The sequence below is a fragment of the Artemia sp. Qi Xiang Cuo genome, chromosome 17 (genome assembly GCF_049724085.1).
Source record: "Artemia sp. Qi Xiang Cuo chromosome 17, ASM4972408v1, whole genome shotgun sequence".
Classification (NCBI taxonomy): domain Eukaryota; kingdom Metazoa; phylum Arthropoda; class Branchiopoda; order Anostraca; family Artemiidae; genus Artemia; species Artemia sp. Qi Xiang Cuo.
In genome coordinates, this window is record NC_142810.1 from 43,878,452 (window position 1) to 43,900,527 (window position 22,076).

Here is a 22,076-nt window from a genome sequence, read left to right on the forward strand (position 1 = left end):
CTTATTTCTACCCCTCCACCCTTTTTACCAAGGTAATGATCATGTGGGCGAAGTTTAACAAACTCATTAAAACATCTTCAGAGTATCCAGGTTTTGGGACTGAAACTCGGTTATGCAAATTAAATCTGATACTAGGTTATTCGCCGTAATTTCAAGCTCAATAAGTTTTTCTTGATTGTTTAGAGCCAATTTAAGAAGTTTTTAATTCACTAATCACAATTATTACTTCGAATTGCAAAATGAGCGTCCTAAAGCGAAAGAAAGTATGTATAGGGTGTATAGGTATGTGTAGTACGTATCTAGAATGTATTTCTGAATTTCTTTATAAAACCGGGGAAACTAAAATAGAGGGGAAATCGTTAACTATCTGAGTTTAGTTAGTTTTACAATGCTCACAATTTTAGCTATTATATGTAATCAGTGAACTCAACAGGAATCAACTTGCTTGTTTGCTTAGGGTAATCCAGGTAAGAAAAAATCAGTCCCTTAAGGGTCAGTCTGCTAGTTTTCCCTTCAAAATCAAATTCAAATGAGATAAAACATGTCTGCATTATGAAATAGAGGGAGGAAAGGCTTTTAGGCCCCAGAGCTCTATAATTAAACAGACCAAAGTTAGCGAATAATCTTGATTCTAAGAAACTATAACATGGCCACTTTTCAACTAAAATCAACTTATTAAGTCCTTATTTTGAGATGAGCTATTTTTAGAATATGGTATCCATTCCTGGGAATAAAGGCAAGAATCTAGTCAATGTAGTCCCCTCTCTCTCTCCCTCCTATGTCTAATTTGTGATCTTCCAGCTCTTTACAAACCAAAAACATTTTTTATATGTATATTCCATATTTTGATTTGGGGCAGTTATCGGATCTTGTAAGACCATTTCCTAAATGATTCCCAGAATCCACAACTGGGGGTGTGGGGTTTTGGGTCCCCGGCTCTCGTAATAATGCAGACCATAATCTTTGGGTGCCTGATTTCAAAAAGGTTTAACATATTTGTCTTTATACTAAAGTACATCTTAGAACAATCTTTTCTAAATGGCGTATTTCGATGATTTGGGACCCTTCCGCCGGGAGATACACTTGTCATACTGTCCCCGGGGTATATATTTTGATTTTTTGATCATGCTCACGAAGATGAGTGGACTGAAATGTTGGTCCGATGCCATCTGGGACTGTTTTGGTAACGTGGGGTAATTGCTGCTTTTTGATCGGTTTTGCTGTTGATAAGATCACTTGAACTTTCAGTTTGTGATTCAATGAGTCCTCTCCCAACTTTCTATGGTCATCTGCTCTATGTGCTGATGTCTTGGGGGAGAAACACGCAAGAGGTGTATAGCTGTAATAATGCATCTTATACATAAAAATTACTGAGCCCTTTGGGATATTATTTTTGTTTTTGATCTTTTATTGAAATAATGGAACTTAGAGAATTTATAACAAGCTTAGCAGATAACATATGCAAAAACGACTATGATATTTGTATTGAGATATTTTTTGAAAAGCTTCATGTCACGGTAAGAGTAAAGCAGATATAAAAGGAAAAGACAATAATGGTAATAAGCGACCCCAATATGCTTGAAGTAACTTGATCTCAAAGATGGGTTGATATCCGTATAAAACAATGCAACATAAAACACACCATTCCGTATCAGATGGGAGGATGTCGTAAGGAAAGATTTGATGGAAATGGCAACTTATTGGGAAGGTGTAAAGAGAGAGGCTTTTAATAAATTAGGATGAAGGAGGAGCGTACGTAGCTGTGTTATCGTCAGGCGGCCGGATGCTGCAGTGAGTTGTTAGTAGTAGTAATAGCAGCATGATCACTGAAATAAACGTTACTGTGTTGACTATGATTTTTATTCTACTTTACCGCCTTATTGCATATTATATTTGCATGATAGCTCTTACTACATGACAAACCTTGTCATGAAAATGTCAAAACTGACTCTTTCTTACTTTTTTAGACAGAAATCTTCTTCTTCTCGTTTTATACTTGGGAGATGCTAATGTTTTATCTCAGTACCATTGCAGACTCTCTGATTGCTGGGGTCTAATCGGGGTTCGGTAGTGCCAAGTAGAGATCAATCCACTCTGCTACGACAGGGTTAGACAGAAATCTTCTTCTTGTTTTATACTTTGGAGATGCCAATGTATAATCTCAATGACATTGCAGACCCTCTGATTACTGGGGTCTAATCGGGGTTCCGTAGTGCCAAGCAGGGATCAATCCACTCTGCTACGATAGGGTTAGACCGAAATTGACGTTTTGAATGATAAAACTAGAACTGTCAGAAAAAAAATGTTGACTCGGGTTTTCTTTATCCGAGTTTTCCTTTAACTTTCTACGTTGGCCACACGAAGAAATAATGACAAAATCCTTCATAAATATACATTGAAGGTAGCAACAAAAACATACGGACCTCAAAAAGTGCATTTTTCACTCGAATTTCAAACTTCCTGTGAGCCTGAATATAAATCTAGAAAGACGGGCGGAGAGGATGTGGATTTTAATGTCTACTTTCCATTCTGAGGGACATTTTCGAGCTATTAGATTGAGTAGGTCATTTAATTGATGCTACAATTAACTAGTTTCATCAACTTCTTTGAATACTTGGAGAGGAAGAGATAAAACCGCTGCTTTACTTAACGAGAAAATCCGACAAGATAATATAATTTTCATTTCAGAGTTTTCTGAATCAAAAATGAAACCGTCACCCTCTTTCGATGACGTCGAACTACTAAAAAAAGAATATCATACGTCTGTTGGGCTTAAGCTACAAAAAATGATATCAGAAAAATCTTTTTTTGAAAAACGGCCATATTTATCAGTTGAAGCGCTGAAAGAGGGACTCGAGGAAGAGTCTCCAACTCCGTCTCCCACTGCGTTCAGTGGACTTCTTCACTTGTCCCAAGTTTGGTTGTTGAGCTGTATCCTGCCAGATGTGTTTAATAGAGCACCTGAAGGTGGGACTCCCATTGGCTTTTCAATCTCAGATCCACAAACCTTGCTGGCGAAATTGGTAAGTGTGTGTTTAAATAGATAAGTTTTCAATTTTGTTTTAGCAAATTCAATCTTTTGATATTTTTATTGTTTCGCTGTTTACTATTTAAAAGAGATATTATAAACACGAGTTAGAATAACTAACGTTTGTTTGTTGATAAAGAAAAAAAGATAGTCTCGAAAGTCTAAAACTTTTTAATTAAGGTTAGCTTGAAGAGTAAAGTTTTCCAGAAGTTGCTTTACAATTTCTTGTAAAATAATTAAAATTGGTGGAAAAAGTGAAGAATAAATAGAAGTCACTACACAATTTACGTTTAGTCAAACCTGACTTTAGTTTTTATTTATTCCTGGCAGTGATTATTCTTTTACTGTCTACATCTGGAGGCATAGGAAAAAAAAGTCCTCGAATAGGCTAGGAAGTGGTCTCAAGGAACGATTCCGTAGGGGAGTAAAGAGTAGAGCTCTGAGCAGATATGGTAGAGAAAGAGTGTATGTAGCTATTTTAGCCTTAGACGGCCTAGTATAGCAATGAGTTGTTAGTAGTAGTAGTAATGCATAATTTTTACATTTTCCACATGTTTGCAGACTGTGTAGTGACCACCTAGCAGAAAGCGACCCTGTGCCATAGTCAGAGCATTTTTGTTAAGCAATATTGCAAAGAAATCTGATTTTGACGTTAATTCGATACTCCTGAGCCTCTAACAACTATTCGTGTACCAAAGGAACCGAAGGTGCAAATACGTACTAAGAATTTGAGCTTGAAATTTATCGGGTTCTACTCCATATTAGGGTTAAGTTTATTATTCTTTTTTAAATATGTATTGGGAATCATTACCTTGTGTCCTTATTGGATACAATTATTAATCATCACCTATTGTGAATCAATCCCTCTAGTCCTTAGTTTTATATACATATCAATAAGTATTTGGTTTGGCGGATAGAAAAGTTATAGTGAAGGTCCTATCATTGCATGGTATACAAAATAAGTACATTAGAGTGATTAGTGTTATGTACGAGAACAATATTGATGCGGTTAGGGTAGGAAATGAGGTAAGTAACTAGTTTTTGATTGATTTAGGACTTCAGCAGGGGTGTGTCTTATCCAGGTTTATATCATTAATTTTTATGGGCTTTGTCCTATGGAAAATGGCAAAGGCTATCTGAGAACATGCTATCAGATGGGAGCGTAAAACTCCTATACGTATATTGTGCTAATGTTCAAGTCGCCTCAATTAATATTTGACTTTTCGGATGTTTTGAGAGTCTGTGATGCAAAGATAGCTTTGAAGATTAGAACACTAAGTCGCTTAGACTAGGAATAAACGAGGGTGAATATGTGATGTTAGGTAGCGAAAAATCAATCAAGTGGATTGCTTCACTTACCTTTGTATTCAAACAGTTCGTGGTAACGAACTGTAAGTAAGGAGTGACCCGGTTCAATAGTAAGTGAAACTCTAAAAAACGAATTTTGATACCAATTGATACATCAAAAGAATCTGATTTTTATGCTGATTTTGAATATTTAATTTTGTTCTTACCCATTAAAAGTTACGCGCCTCAGAAAATTTGCCTTTTTTTTAAAAAAAGGGGAAAACACCCCTAAAAGTCATATAACCTTAATGAAAATCACACCATCAGATTCAGCGTATCAGAGAATCCTACTGTAGAGGTTTCAAGCTCCTATCTGCAAAAATCTGGAATTTTGTATTTTTTGCCAGAAGAAACATCACGGATGTGTGTTTATTTGTTTGTTTTTTTCCCAGGGTGGATCGTATCGACCCAGTGGTCCTAGAATATCATGGGAGGGCTTATTTGAACGGAAATTAAAAGTTCTAGTGCCTTTTTTAAGTGACCAAAAAAAATGGAGGGCAACTAGGCCCCCTCCCACGCTCGTTTTCCCAAAGTCACCTGATCAAAATTTTGAGATAGCCATTTGGTTCAGCATTGTCGAAAAATAAAATAACTTTGTCTTTGAGGATGACTTAATCCCCCACAGTCCCCGGGGGAAGGGCTGCAAGTTATGAACTTTGTCCAATGTTTTACATATAGTTTTGGTTATTGAGAAGTATACAGACGTTTTCAGGAGGAATTTTTTCTGGTTCTGGGGGGGGGGGGTGGTAGATCGGGGGTTACCTGGGAGGATCTTTCCATGGAGAAAGTTTTCATGGGAGAAGGGAATTGCTACGAAGGGGGTACCGGATTTCTCAGCATTATTTAAAAAACAATCAGAAATTAAATAAAATTAAAAATATTTTTCAACTGAAAAACCTTTCAACATCAAAACTTAAAACGACAGAAACTATTACATATGTGATTGAGTTCGCCTCCTAGTCAATACCTCGCTCTTTACGCTAAAGTTTTTCTTAGTACTTTCATTAGAGCTATTTATTCTAATAAACAGCCTTTGTTATTAAGGGATCATTCTTAAAGAATTGGAACAAAATTCAAACTTAACGTAAAGAGCGAGATATTGATTAGGGGGGGGGGGCGAGCCCCCCTAATATACGTAATAAAAATATACGAATATAGAAGTTCGTTACGTAAGTAGTAACTTACGTATATTTATTGCTAATAAAACTGTCCGTAAATGAAATTAAACAACTTTCGAGAAAGCCATTTGGCCAAAAAAAAATAAAATTAGTATGCAAATTTTGTTTTAATGATCAATGTACGGTGAGCCAAAATCAAAACCTGCATTAATTTAAAAACGTTCAGAAATTAAATAAAAAAGACAAGTTTTTTTTTTAACTGAAAGTAAGAAGTGACATTAAAACTTAAAACGAACAGAAATTATTCCTTATATGAAAGGGGCTGTCCCCTCACTCTTTACGCTAAAGTTTTCATGGTTTTAAAAAATAGAGTTGTGAGAAAGAGTCAAACTATCAACCCCTCGCTCTTTACGCTAAAGTTTTTATGGTTTAAAAAAAATAGAGTTATGAGAAAGAGTCAAACTTTAGCTTAAAGAGTGACGGTTGAGGAGGGGACAATTCCTTTCATATGCGGAATAATTCCTGTTTGTTTTGAGTTTTAATGTCGCTTCTTACTTTCAGTTAAAGAAACTTGTTTGTTTTATTTAATTATTAGTAAAGATGGTGGACGCAGTGAAGATGATAAAAGTATAATAGCCAAGGTGCAGTCTTTTTTCTTAGTTAAAAAATAGATTTAAAAATGGGAAGACAAATCTGCTAACTGCGATGTACTCAATTTACAAGCTATAGATCTAACAATAAACTCTACAAAGAAAATTTGATTCTTCTTTTAGGGGCTATAATGTAAGAATTGTTCGGATAAGTATATCTTTTTATGGATGAACGATCACAGATTACTAAAAATCATGCTTATTGGCCATTCATCTGGAGCTAAATGAAAAGAAACTTGCCCCTGAATGGGGTAGGAAGAGGTCGTAAAAAAGGGTTTAAAGGATGTTGGAACCTGATAGGACGGGTTGAAGGGTGAACCTTTGAATAGGTCGATGTGGGCTGGAGCCTCTACAGCTTTGTTGGCCTTAGGTGGCTTATGCAGCAGTGAGGTGCTGTAAGTTATAGAATTATTATCGTAGGGCTCCATAGGGTACAAAAATCAGTCAAATTGTTTCACTCCGTGACTTTTTGTAATCTTAAATGACACTTCTCCTTGAATAATGGCTTAGGTTTGATAGAACTTTATACTATTATATTTTACTTATATTTTACTATTATTTTTATATTTTTATTATTATTTACTATTATTTATATATTTTTATTATATTTTACTATTATATTAAGTCAATGGCTTAGGTTTTATAATACTAGTGCTAAAAAATGAACTTTTTTATATTATTGATTTTAAGGTATCTTGTGACTTTAATCAAGAGCACTTTAGTTTCCTTTTGCTCCTAACAGATCTAAAAGTGCTTTGAAAGTATATGTGGCATAGATTTTGATAACTTTAAAGTAATCTATTCTTGTTTTATTCTACCTTGCAAAGAATACCCTTTCCCCCTCAAATGAAAGTTATTAAAGGTGTCTTCTTGTCTCCCTATTCTACACTTGACTTAGTAAGAAGGACTAGCTTAGTTAATTTTGTCAACCTTAGAAATGCTGTGTCATTAGCTGACTGAATTTTTGAATAAAATGCCTTGAAGTAGAGTGTCTTAATTCCGTCGACTCATCCCTCCCCCCTCCCCCTATATAGAAGTATTGGAAATTTCTTCTGGATCCAGGGGGAATAATCAATAGATTCTGAGCTGATGGGTCATGCAATTGTTAAAGCTGCTGAGTAAATTATCTTTTTGGCTACAATTATATAGGCCTCACAAAAACAAACCATGGTCCATATCCAGGCACGTACGTAGACATGTATTTTCGAGGGGCCTGGCATTTTATAGGGTGTGGGGGGTACTTCCGAAATTTGGAAAAACAAGCTAAGTGACTTGTTTATAATTCGTTTATTAGAAAGAAATAGAACAAAAAATGAAAAAATCATCGTCACATTATCTATATATGGAATATATATATGAAACTACTGGTAAACTTACCTCTGTATTACCGTTGTGAATGTCGCTGCCTGTATCTACAACATCCAATTTTGTTAAGATAATTCAACATTTGTTTGTGTGTTACCATTATTATCTTTTTTCATACCTAATATTTCTTTTCAAATTATGTTACAATATCTGTTTTTGACCATAAAACGTTTGTAACTTTTATAAAATTTTGTAACATAATTTGAAAAGAAATATTAGGGATGAAAAAAGATAATAGTAGTAATACTTTCAATATTTTCAAATATGCCATACAACCAATATAGATTTCTGTGGAACTTTAGGATACTTTTGTTTGGTATTACTCTGTATATTTGAATTGTTGCGCTGTCGATTAGTTATCACATATGGGAAATTGCAAACTTTGTATATATGCAAGATTGCAAACTTTGTGTGTTATTAATTTAGATTATCTTATATCTAAAATGCGCAGGGGGCCACTATGACCCGTATCTTTGACGTCGGTGTTGTTGTAGTTTTGATTTTTTCTTATAGCTAAATCCTGACATTCCAACCCACTGGACGAACATATATGATAGTGACCAGAATGGTTTGAGTTTAAATCGTTTTCACCATCACATTTTTGGCTACAGAGGCCCAACTGTAATGTTAGCTCGTGGAGATGAAGATCAGTCGTTTGTCATTGCAATAGACACAGAATGGCAAGAAAGTACTAAATTCTGGGGGAACAAAAACTGCATGGCTCTACAACTGTCTCCCCAGTTCAGAGTCCTGGATCGTAAGTCTTGCACTATCTTGTCTATAAAATCGGTGGCTGTAATATATATTCGTAAAAATCTGCAATTGAATACTTAAAATTGGCAACGCTGCTTGTTTTATGAGGACTGGGCTTGATTGGAATCCAAGCAGTGGTTTTGTCTTGATTGTTTGAGCTTTAACCGGGGTCTGTTTTTAAATAATTTTGAAAATCTCACCTCCACTCCTCTCAATGATGACAACTTTAAAAAGAAATTTAGCTTTAAACCTTGCACGCCACCTACACTTTATAAAATTAAACAGCAAATGAACAGAACAAACTTCAAACCACCATACACACCAAAAAAATGTTTCATAAAAAAATGCCTTTCCGATTATAAAAAGCATCCTCCCACCATAGGAAACCCTTTTTGCGGTGGCCTTTTGTTTACTGTTTCTTAATCTTTACAAAAGGTGGTCAGCCATGTCTCCCGCGCAAAAAGGAGATTCAGATAATTTCTTAAACCACATTGGCCTGACATCACATAAAGAAAGAAAAACGAGCAAAAATGGGGTTTTTTATAGGCCAAATGAAGATACTGAAAAAACAAAGCGAATATTTCGAGAGGACAAACGCCTCTCTTCTTCAGCGCGAAACGAGACGATGGATCAATAAAAGCCAAAAATTAAAAGAATTAAAACCAAGTACCTAACAACCATAAAAGTGAGTTATTCGCCAATATCCGCGATTTGCACAAAATCCAAAAAAATATGAACTGCCATCGACGGATACTAGCGAACAACTGACAAAGTAAAGGACACAATTCATTCACTCGAAAAAACAAAACGAACCAGCAATTAAATAAGTTGAAGAACTATGTCATCTGATTTCGGAATTTAATTAATGCATTTCTTGCGGACACCGTTTGAGACCTAAGGGGCTGTTCATGTATTTGAATAGATGACTGGGAAAGTGGTTCAAGGTTTATTTCAGGGATTTTTAAAGTATCGGTTTCTTTTTTTAGAAAACTGAAATATTACACGTTTATTCTTAAATCACCGGAATCTCTGTTTAAAGCTAGACCTAAATGTTGGTATTTATAAATTTCAACAGTATTTATTATTTCTCATGAAAAAGGTATTGTCCAGCACTACTGAGAAGCTGTTGAAATTTATAAATACCAACATTTAGGTCTAACTTTAAACAAAGATTCCGGTTATTTAAGAATAAATGAGTAATATTTCAGTTTTCTCAAAAGAGAAGCCGATACTTTAGTAATCCCTGAAATAAACCTTGAACCACTTTCCCAGTCATCTAATCAAACACGTGAACAACCCCTTAGGTCTCACAGGGTGTCTGCAAGAAATGCATTAATTAAAATACGAAATCAAATGACATAGTTCTTCAACTCATTTAATTGCTGGTTCGTTTTGTTTTTTCGAGTGAATGAATTGTGTCCTTTACTTTGTCAGTTGTTCGCTAGTATCCGTCGATGGCAGTTCATATTTTTTCGGATTTTGTGCAAATAGCGGATATTGGCGAATAACTCGCTTTTATGGTTGTTAGGTATTTGGTTTTAATTCTTTTAATTTTTGGCTTTTATTGATACATCGTTTCGTTTCGCGCTGAAGAAGAGAGGCGTTTGTCCTCTCGAAATATTCGCTTTGTTTTTTCAGTATCTTCATTTGGCCTATAAAAAACCCCATTTTTGCTCGTTTTTCTTTCTTTAAGGAGATTCAACTGGGGGTCTTGAATCCTTCTAATACAATGTTCACAATATTGACCAAAATAGGCAACTGTCGAATAAATAACTTAACAGGTAAATACTAAACACTTAAAACACAACAAATACTTTGATACGTTACTGGATCAGTGCTGAAGCCCAGGAATTGTTCAGATTATTTGATCGAATATTATTTACAGAAAGTTACTTTTCTATGGGAATAATGCGATAGGAAATTACCAATTTTCTAACAAAATAGGAGTCGCGGGTCCAAGGGGGAAGCAAAGAAGAGTTTTTATGAAGCGGAAAGAAACTTCGAGGTTGTGATTAATTGGAAATGGAAATTTTTTTCTACAAAATTGTCTTCTATTGGAAAATTGATTGCGAATTGGATTGATTGATTGGAAACTTTGTAAAGATTTTCTGAAGTGGCACTTTTTTGTAATGCGGTAGTGAATGGAGTTCGGAATTTTATAAATAAAACAGTGGGTAAAACGTGGCTTAAGGATACATTTGGTGTGTATGCGAGTTGACCCGATTGGGAGACCAAGGTAGGTTGTATGACCAACTGGTTTCATCCTGATGCTCCAAATGGGAATTCTTTCTGTTGGAGCTTGCTTCCAGTTGAAAAATTGAAAAAGTTCTTTATGTTGAAGCTGTTTGGAGATGGACAGTTTTGGACTTTTGAGCATCAAAATCTAGTGTGTGATGTCAATCGATAGACAAAGTACAATCGGTCATTGCTATTAAATAGACAAACTCAGTTTTGAAGTTCGTAGGGTGGCTTATTGTACTATTTTGAACTTAACCCTATATACCATTTGCTGTAAACATTAAGTAATGATATGCATATTCCTTTTATGAATAGTGTATGAAAATTGGCAGTTCCTTGACTGATTTGACTTTTGCTTTATAGGTGGGGAAAAGCTTGTGTATTTCAATACTGCTACACGTGGCTATCCTTTTGGACTTCAAATTGGATCCGACTACAAAAACCCTGCTTTTGAAATTGACAAGGATTTCACTCGCCTTTCAAGTAGGAAAATCCCCTATAAACTACAGTTTGTTCATGTATGGGGATGTTGCAGTCAAGAAACTAGGTTTGTTTTGAAGTTTTTTGCTTTAGTAATGAATGGTAGAACTATGTCCTGTATCGTATATTGTAGCTACTGAATGGACATCATACACAGGTGTTTTTTTTTTTTTTTTTTTTTTTTTAAGGATTTAAATTCACGTAACTAGAGGTTTGCTTTTTCCAGGGGTTATGTTTTTTAACCCCTAAATGTTTTGTGGTTTACTTTAACAGTTTCAAGTTGAATATTTTCAACGGTTTTCTGTGCGTTTTAGAATGAAGTCCAGTTTTCAACTTCTCAATTTTCTCACTGTCTCAATTAAAAAACATGCTTTACGAAAGAAGATCATTATCAGCTTTAAAAAAAGAACCGGTGCAAGTCCAAAGGAGTCACGGTCCTATTAGTTTGAAGATAGTCGTGTGATGGGCCAATCTTCATCTCCTCGCCCCCCCCCTTTCTTCCCATAAAAATTGAAAATGCAATCAGTTCTGATTTTAAGCCAACTCCAGTCAAGCTGTGGATGTAGCCTACCTGGTACAAACATGAACCTGTCATGACTCAGTGCAACAAAGACATAAGTCCTGACATAGAAAAATAAACCAAGTCCTGAAACAGTGTCAAAACAGTCCAAGTTCGAGCTTTGGAATTTCTGAATGAGGCTAGTACTGACTTAGTGCAAAACCAAGCTTGGTCAGAGTTCCACTAAGGCACACCCCTAAATGGTAAATCTATAGAAAAAAGGGGGCAGTACTATTTACCGATTTTCTAGAATATTTTTTTCCAAAATTCATAACAATCCTCTTATTCCTATAGGTGTTACTGCTGAATATAGAGAGTTTTGGCCGATAACTTCCTGAATTGATGTCACAAAAATTTATTTTGCGTGGTACTTCTTTCTTATCACCTGAAAAATAATCCTTACTTATGGTAATACGCTTTTTATATCTATATAGCCATCGTTGGAAATATTACTGAAAGTCTTAAGAAGTCAGGACTTCAGGCGCTAGGTTGTTTCACGCTTCATCGTCTCTATGTCGTCCTTCTACCACCCCCACAAGACTTTCATGATCTTTTAAATAACAATTTGGAGAGGGCTAAGTCTGGACTTAGAGATGGTGGTGTACTGTTGTGATCAAATTATGGGTCAGACACTCGCAGTATATCGCTCGATCCTACTGATTTTTGGTGAGCTTATAGGAAATTTGGAACAATTTTTGCACAAAATTGTTTTAACTCCAAACAATATGTTAAAACGGTGTGTACGATGGATTCTTTCTTAACTCAGTTAATTGGCAATCATTAAGACAGTTTGTTGATGATTGGACAGCACAAAAGACATCTCACGACGGGTGTTTTCGTCATCAGGAGAGATGGATAGTTGTTCAAGGCTTCACGATCCTTGCTGTTACCCTTGCAAAATAGATGTTTTCTTCAATGCTTTATTTTCATAAACAAGGCCCAGTTTTATGGATTTCTTGTAAGTTTTTCTCAAGTTTTAACTAAAATTTGTATTGAGGCTTCTGTCTATCTGTTCATCTACCTCCATTGTTGACATCGCTTGTCAAAAAAGATCACTATTCTCATTGTACACTAGCCTCTACGGTAAGGTGGTTGTCGATGCTCCGATGAATATGACGCAACAGAGCTGTCAGTGGGAATGGCTTAAGGTAAAATTCAAGGCCGCCCAAGTAGCGAAGTTCACGGAGGTTTTAGACTGGTCTAACATACCTTACTTTATATACATGGAAAGATGCTATGTATGTTAATGAAGGACAAAATTAAACTTTAATTTTGGATCAAGAACCAAAATATGTATTTCAAATTCAGTATTTGATTCCTGGTTAGAACATCTAATCAGGATTTGTTTATCGTCAAGAACTTTTGCTTAACATTTTTGGAGTTTGCAGTTTTGCCCAAAAACTGCTGGCGTTTAGAAAATCTGACTTTTTGGAAGTTTATCATAAACAGTCGGATGAAGAAAGCTGTGTCAAATACTTGCGTTGTATTGGGAAAGAAATATCGCCAAAAATGCATGGGTAAATTACGAAACTATGATGCATATATTTGTTGTTTTTTTTTGTGCGATGAAGAACATTGAAGCGGTTGAACCAATACTTTTTTTTGTGTGTTCAGTTTACCCTAGACATCTCGCGATGCGTGTATGGTACCACATGATTGTGCTTGGATAAAGATACTATAAAGTATGTAGAATCCTTCTCATGGCCATGGTTTTTTCATTTTCCACTGTTTTGGAAGATCACTGTCCTCTTATCTTGATAGGGCTATGCATGTGAGATTTAACCTATTATTGAGCATTTACATAAGAATTGATTTTAGAGGAAGCGACACATCTTGGACGGCGGCTAAGTTCTACCCGTCCTAATAACAGAACAAGTAGGTAAATCATGGAAGAATACACTGTAAACATTGCCTTGTGTCCGCAACGGCTTTCTATGTAGATAAGTCTGAGGAAAATATAGGTTATTGTTCGTCGTCATCAATCCTCAGGAACTGATTAATTACTATTTTATAAACTTTTGTATATATTTTATGAAGTATACACCCGAAAACTCGACATTCTGCCAGTGATATCCTTCAAGAGCGTCATTATCCGACTCTCATATATGTTCAAGAAAGCAATGGTGGTTATGAATAATTATACCTCAGAGCCAGCTCGTTGTTAAGAATGTTGGTAACTTTAAATATTTATCTTCTTTCCATTGTGTATGTGAAGAAACCTAAATAAAGAAATAAATTTGACTCCTTTTTTCAATTTATTGGAACTTGTCGATTCCACTGTCAATTACTTAATTTTATTGATTTCTTTTATCTTGATTTCTTCGTTTGTTTCTAAGACTTGAGGCAGTTTTGCGTGTATCATTTTTGGGGAGCCCTTTTTTTACAGTGACACCATTTACATGGGCGTAGGCAGCATGTTGTCTAGGGGGGGGGGCTGTCAATAGTGTGATGGAGGGCCTTTTATCAACTGCTTTTCCAACCATCTGCCTTTTCAGCCATATCTAATGTAAATTTGAGTGTCTAGGGGAGGGCAACTGCCCCCCTGCCGCCCTCCTTATGCCCATGACCATTTATATTTTTCATTAGATGGGGGAGGGAACAACACTGAAGATTATTTAACCCCGCTTTTGACAAATCCATTCTCCATTTTTAGTGCATTGTTTATGAATATTAAAATGTGTTATGGCATGTAGCTCCCCTTGCCCCACTTTGCCTCTAGTTTTACAGTGCAGTGATATAAGCCTTCAATTTCCTCGCCACAGCCCTGACTTCCTCGCCACAGCCCTGACTTCTCTCTTTGCTTTTAGGAAAGCACAGCTAGTTCATAAAAAGTGGGAGCTGAGTCAAGTAGAAAGGGCAAAGAAGGTGAATTTGAACGCCTGTGACTGGGAGGAGCACCCGGATAAGTACCTGCTCGAGCTTGGTGGACGAAGCTCTTATAACCATTCATAATGTTAATATTTTTAGATATATCAAGTGACAAATAACCTGTTTGTAAGCCAAATTAGCTAACTTCACTAGTATAAATAGGGCAAAGGCCCAAAGTTTCACTCAGAAGTAAACCTCGATTGACCCATATAGGTTAGTCACCTATCAATGTTGACGCTTCAGTGATTCTGATAACCCAAAAAAATAAACATCATCATAAGCAGGTTGGAAGAGCTATTATTGTTCAATTTTTAAAGTAGGCATTATACATTATTCCTTAAAAATCATTTGTGAATACCATAAGCATCGAAAAAAGGAAGCATCTTCTTTAGCAATTGTTATTTGCCAAGATACAGCTATAACTCTTATACTTTTAAGCAGAAATATATATATTATTATTGTTATATGAACACATTAAGGATCAGAATAACAAAGTAAGCATCTTATTTGGTAATATTGTTCATTCGTTATTTGGCAATAGACGGTTATTATTGTTCAATTTTTCAAGTAGGTATTATTATTATTGCTAAAATCATTGGTGAACCTAAAAAGCATAAAAAAAAGAAAGTAAGTATTTTATTTAGCATGAAGCTATTATTTAGCATTAACCATTTTTAAGACTTTTTTTCAAGTTTGTCTAATAAGGGTGAAGATGAAGTACCAGTTTACAACTAATGGTAGTGCTATTGGATATTTTGAAAGAGAAATTAGGGCCTAGTCTCGTATGAAGCGAGAGTAGTTATTCTTGAAAAGTGTAGGGTCGTAGAATTTGATTGGATGACAAATTTCGTATGTCATGACTCCCCTATACTTTCATTTTAGTCTTCAAAATTCAAATTTTACCAGGTATAAGGAAAAAAAATTGTTTGATTTTAGTGCCTTAGCAGATAAAAGCATGTTTTAGTTGTTTTTTTTTTTATATTTTATTTCACCTTCAGTGTAATGGCAGCCGTACAAGGTCTTGACATTGAACCTTCAATGTGTCAAGGTATTGACACTCCAATGTGTTATATATTTCTGACTCTTTTCAATTTCAAATTACAGTATCAAGGTATTGACATAGGATTGTCAAGGTATTGTCAGTGTCAAGGTATTGACACTCCAGTGTGTTATATGTTTCTGACTCTTTTCAGTTTCATTTTATAGGATTGACTCGTAACCTTGTATATTCTAATTGTAAGGATTTCTAAAAATAAGGAGTAAAACCCTAAAGTAACATGATCTAGACCATTGCGAAATAAATGATTTTCAATTAACTCTATAGCTTGACGTATTCGTATGTACGGCAAAACATATCAGCAAACATAAACTAATCCTAAATGTCTGTTTCACCAGATGATTGGGACAAAATATCGAAAGCCAGTAATGTTTTTATTTTTTCCACCTTTCCCTGCTGTTTGTACTGTGAAGTTAACCAGTTTGGTGAGTAAAAGGTTTAGATAGAGTGAAATATCTTCCTAATCTATTTCAGCTAATAGCTAACAATTTATTTCTTTATTTAAATTAATAATTAAGATTGTTGGTGTTGAGGAAGCATTGAGGTAAGTTACCAAAGGCTGGGGTAAAAGCTATTATTTTGCAATTGTTGAGATATTTGTCAAAGATCTTTATCTAGAAATAAGTTCATTTTGCCTTTTTTGCGAAAATTTGTGCTTTCTGTTTAGACAACATTTCTCCAAATGTTTTGAGGCAACTCAGCCTGAAACTTCAATATGTTGCTTAATGAGGCGAATTTTGGAAGGGATAACGCAGCCTTTGCTTCATGCTACGCTCTACATCCATTATGTTTTTTAGTTTATAAAAGTTGGTTAATTGACTTAACTATTTGCGGCCCTAAGAGCTCAACCTGACGGCCCGTATCTTAGGACTCAAAATCCTAAGGGAATTGTTTAGCAAGCCTTTTTTTCTATTTCATTTCAACATACCTTGAATCTTCAATCTGAAATACTTTCTGCTGGTTGCATTATTACTCAACTAGTATTTTTATTGTCCTGTTTTTAAATAACGTAAATCTACGATAGTATTGTTGATAGTAGTACTTTGGCTGTAATTATACTCATTTATTTACAAGGCCATGTAGGTCTTATTCAGTCATCTATTGTAAAATGCGTTGGTTTTCAACTTTTTAGCGTGGCTACCCATAAAATATCAGAAATAAAGTCAATCACCTCGCGAACCTTTTTGAGATAATCGTAATTCAAAGATTAACTAACTTTAGTAGAGCCGAGTTTCTTTTTTTTTTAACGATCTTATTATTTTTTAATCTATACATTCCTTCTTATTTGTGATTGAGACCTAATAGTTGATAAAAGAAATATTTCGTCGTTCATAGATTTTTAATTTTTGAGTAATAAAATTACTGTCTGGGCTTTCTTTAAACAAAACAAATGACAGAATAAATTATTTTGTTCATTTTACCAATTCATGGACCAAACTCTTGCCAGACCTCTAAGAGAAGGTAAAGAGTTACAGATTTGATTTGCCATAGTTTGACCCAGTTTACGGAAACATTGGCCAGTGTCAAAATTCGCCCGAGTTTCGACACTTCACGCGTCAACTTAAGTCGTATACTTGTGGGCAGGCACGTACGCAGGACTTTGTTTTGGGGGGGGGGGCAAATCCTTCAAGCCCATTATTCTTTGAGAAAAATCAGAAAATTATGGGGAAATGAAAAAAATCGTGAGATTTCGGGGGGGGCGGGGGCGGGCCCGGAGGCCCCCCCTCCTGCGTACGTCCCTGCTTGTGGGATGAGACTACTCCCTCTGATTGTTACTACGTTTGTATTGCATAATAGAGGCGCAATGTCTTATCAGTCCCCCCCCCTCGCAGTCTCCTTAGGATTAGCGAGCCTCTCATTCATAGGAGATGGTAGGATGCATATTTCAGTCACATATAAAATACCCTGTATATATTCAGAACTGAAAATGCTCAGAACTTATTTAGATACTCGGAGATTTTAGAGATACTGTGTGCCGGTATATGCGTTAATTTCAGTAACCTTGTATCACCGAATTCTCATCTTTAAACTACCCGGAATATATACCCCAATTTGTTAATCTCTAGTGTAATAACCTGTTGGTTTGGGACAATAACACATCTACTAAATGAATTGTTGAAGTAAATTAAGGGCGGTTGGTTTTTGTTGTTAAACATCAGAAATGTATCACCATGAAATTTTGTCTTCTGTGGATGAATCGAGGTCCAAAAATGCTGTCTAGCATCATTATTGCCCGCAATTAATTTTGCTGTTTTATTTCTTATATTTAAAAAGATTGATTGTAGATTGCGCATATCATAGTGACGTATCTTGAAGACCCTGAATTGAAAATATCTTCGTTTTGTACCTTGTGCCCTTTGGAAGTATAATCAAATAGGAGAAAAACAGAGGAAAATAAATGAAGTTTGAAAAGTAAAAAATGGCACTGTTGAAAAGTCACTGTTAAAATAACACAGCTCTAGAAGAAAAACTTTAATAACTTTTTTTTATATGTTTAATGCATGTCTTAAATTATCCATTTGCTGGAAGGATTTGAAAAGGTGATAGCTTTCCTCTTAATTAGCTAGTTTTATATATTGATTTGTATGAGCTCTTCCTTAGAACATTGATTCCGTTTTTGTGTATAAATGATTATACAGCTAAAAACTAGTATGAGTCTGTACCTATACAAAGTAAGCTCCATAGCGTTAGAGCTTATTAGACTTGAATAATTAAAAAATCTGGATTTATTTATTTTTTAAACGAACAAGCTTAAAAAAGTGTAAAAGAAAATTTTCTAAACCGTTGCAATTCATGCTGTAAATTGGGTAGAGACTGTTAAACACAGTTGGGTCCATCTTCAAGGACCTGTAATAATCATAAATCGTAAATTACTAGACCCCCGAATGCTGGTAAGATTTTATTTAGAACGATGCGATGGTTTAGATTCTCTGTGGACAGAAGGTATTCGCGTAACCATCTATGTGGTAACCTTGGGCTATGTGTAAAAATTATATAAAATAGACAATATCGTATATGTAATAAAGGGATGAAAAGGGATAATTCTTATCCCATCTATCTTCTTATCCGTCATTCCTTGTCTCTTTAACTTCCCTATTATATATATATATATATATATATATATATATATATATATATATATATATATATATATATATATATATATATATATATATATATATATCTAAATTAATTTCTTAAACTACATTGGCATGACATAACATAAAGAAAGAAAAACGAGCAAAAACGGTTTTTTTAAAGGTCAAATGAAAATACTGAAAAAACACAACGGAGCGAATATTTTGAGAGGACAAAAGCCTCTCTTCTTCAGTGCGAAACGAAATAATGTATCCAAGGAAAGTGCCAAAGAAAAAAACAAACGCGGAAAGTCAATGTGAAAAGAACCAAAAAACCAAAGAAAAAACCAAAAACTTAAAAGATGAATAAAACTCAATAAAAGTCAAAAATTATAAAAATGAAAACCAATTCTTTAATTCTTTTAATTCTTTTGGTTTTAATTCTTATAATTTTTGGCTTTTATTGAGTTGTATTCATCTTTTAAGTTTTTGGTTTTTTCTTTGGTTTTTTGGTTTTTTTTTCAGGGTTAACTTTCCGCGTTTGTTTTTGTTTTTTTCTTCGGCACTTTCCTTGGATACATTATTTCGTTTCGCGCTGAAGAAGAGAGGCGTTTGTTCTCTCGAAATATTCGCTCTGTTGTGTTTTTTCAGTATTTTCATTTGGCCTTTAAAAATCCCATTTTTGCTCGTTTTTCTTTCTTTATGTTATATCTAAATTATATCAGTACATGTAAGGGATAGGGATATCCCTTATAGGGTATAAGAAGGGATATAATAGGGCATTGGTTCTCGAACATATTTAGACTCTGTACCCCTTTTTACCCACAAAAAATTTTAGGTACCCCTTCTCAGTTACCAGTACTAAGTAAACTGTAGCTAAAAATAAAATTGCCCTCCATAGAGCTAAAGGTTTATTAATTTTTTTTTTTTTAAGGGGTGTGTACCCTCTAAAATTTTCGCGTCTCCTCGAGGGGTACGCGTACCACAGTTTGAGAACCACTGCGATAGGGGATGGGACAATTTTTCTGTTTTCTTCGCCTAAGTTGAACAGATGGGTTTTTATAAGATTTATTGTGTATATTTTTAAAACCTAAAATACGGACGAAAATTAATTTGGAAAAATAATGTTTTCCTAATGAAGGTAAAGATAAATATATTGGCTATAGCCAAATTGGCCATATTGGGTTGTCAGCTGTCAAGAGCAATAACCTGTATGAATGTAAAGGATGTCTAAAATGTGTAAGGTACGTTCTGTTTACAAAGAATAACACATCAGTTTTGGATCCCGAATTGTGGAGAGGTTGCGTGGGGTAATTGCCGCTACAATTGTAACTCCCTTTTTTCTTACTCGATCGTGACGTAGGCTAAAATTTAGGTCACTGTTTTGTTGCTGGAAATAAATTTTGATTACCTTTTTTCCTATTTCATGCAACCAGTTATTGCAGTGGTTTGTCGCGATGACAAAATTGATATCTTAAACATAATATTTTCCCTAATGTATCAAACAGCTTCTCTTTGTTCATTTTTAAATAATACCATAAATATTATGAGACGCCCAATACAGCTTAGCATTATGACGTAGGAACATCCTATTCTTCTTTTTATTTTGATTTATCAAAGCTAGATTTGCATTTTATGAATGATTTTAATTTTTCAGCTGTTTCATTTTCAGTTTATAAATTTCTCTCGTTGCTTTAAAACGTGCTCACTCAATTTTTAATAGTCATTAGTGCTTTTCGCAAACTGCTAGTGCAATAAATTCAGGCTGTTTGAAAAAGGGTGTAATTTAGGGAGACTTGAGTGGAGGCAGGTGTGCAAGAATTTATTGGGTTGAGGGATAGCACTTGAGCAGGGCCCGAATTCCCAAAAAAAGAAACGCAAAACGTGTGACTTGTCAAAGAATATGTTTTAAATCATATCATTCTTGCAATCAGGGGGTAGGGGGATGTGAAACAGGCTCGGATCCATACAAAGAGAGTCCTTAATATTATGTACGTTTCATTTGACAGTTATTTAACTAATTAATTAGACCACACTATCTTTCTATTTACAATTAAAGAAGAAAAACGAATATAATTTTAAGTCAATGGAAAAATAACAAGAATTAAAATTTTCACTATTTACAATTAAAGTCTGAATACTTTTGGCTTCACGTCCAGAAGCCTTTATCACCGGTGACGAAAAAAATAGAACAGAACAAACTAATATAAAATAAGTAAAACATAAATGAAATGAAGAAAAAACAAAAATGATATGCAAAAACAAGGAAAACAAAAGAAAAAGCAATGTCTTATTTACGTCTAATTAGAGAGCACAAACTAAAAGGAACAGAACAAACTAATATAAAATAAGCAAAACACAAATGAAATGAAAAAAAAAAAAAAATGATGTGCAAAAACGAGGAAAACCAAAGAAAAAGCCACATCTTATTTACGTCTAGTTGGATAGTTCAACTTCATATAACAATGGAACCAAGCAGGTTTGTGTGTATAGTAATTCTAAGGTTCAGATCAGACAATTGGACTAATAAGTCCGTTATTAAGAATTCTATTATCAGAGAGACACTTTCTTTGCTGCCTAGTTACTTTGGGCATTGCAATATAAAGTTGAATTATCCTACTGGACGTTACAAAATGTGAGTTTTTCTTTTGTTTTCATTTTGTTGTTGTATACCGTTTTGTGTATGTTTTCCCTTTTCTTTATATTTTGTCTATTTTAGTTTAATTTATTTTCTTCTTTTATTGTTCCTTTTTTCTCTGTTATAAAAGCTACTAAACGTAAGGTCAAAATATAGTGATTTTGTATGTTATTGTTCCATTTTCTTATTGAAAAATTATAGCCATTTCTATATATATATATATATATATATATCAATTCCGTTAGACTTGAGAATTTTTTATATTAAAGAATTAAATTGATTCAATCCTTGTAATTTTCTAAACGGGGGCAGGTTTCTAACCCTAATGAAGGCAGCGTAGACGTGACTTAATATGACGATATTAGGCAAAAATTTATTGTGACATCTATAAGACTTAAAATATTAAAGCATCTTTTCATCGTGGATATTTCGTTTTAAATCTGTCCCGTTGTTTGTTTATCAACGTTAATATATGCACCCGTTAATGTATTTTATTTGTCATGTGTTAGAGTTTATTAGCGTTTGAATTTACGGTCAGTTTTTCTATTATTATTTTTGTGAGTGTCACACAATATTGGATTTATTTGTGCCTTATATTTTTAAATAAATATTATGCGTGTCTTATTTTTGTATATCAGATTTCAATATTGATTTTTTCTGGTGTTACCTCCCTTTTGTTGTTATTATTGGCTATGTATAGTACACCATTAAATGAATAATTTGGTAAATTACCAATAAAATTATAATTTAACCTATGAGAAAATATCAAAAACATCCTTTCGTATTGTGTCGAAAACAAAGCCCTAAAAAACACTACTAATGCCTAATAAGCTACCGAGACTTTTTGTGCGTAGGGGCTCAAAAATAACTAAAAAATCATTTTTTTTTCGATTTTGAC

At 34.4% G+C, this 22,076-nt stretch overlaps 1 protein-coding gene across 5 annotated transcripts in view; it reads left to right on the top strand.

Annotated features, from left to right (window-relative positions):
* LOC148942232 (uncharacterized) overlaps positions 1 to 18,702 on the top strand; it is an 82,780-nt gene extending 64,078 nt beyond the window's left edge. For 3 of the 5 annotated variants that reach the window (XM_089103754.1, XM_089103755.1, XM_089103750.1), the window contains exons 7-10: positions 2,689 to 3,023; positions 8,022 to 8,265; positions 10,863 to 11,046; positions 14,346 to 18,702. In XM_089103754.1, coding sequence (XP_088959880.1) covers positions 2,689 to 3,023; positions 8,022 to 8,265; positions 10,863 to 11,046; positions 14,346 to 14,490 — 908 coding nt within the window. In that variant the 3' untranslated portion in view covers positions 14,491 to 18,702. The remainder of the gene's footprint in view (positions 1 to 2,688; positions 3,024 to 8,021; positions 8,266 to 10,862; positions 11,047 to 14,345) is intronic. The other 2 variants (XM_089103751.1, XM_089103753.1) reach the window with 1 other exon arrangement.
* Positions 18,703 to 22,076: the final 3,374 nt, after the last annotated feature.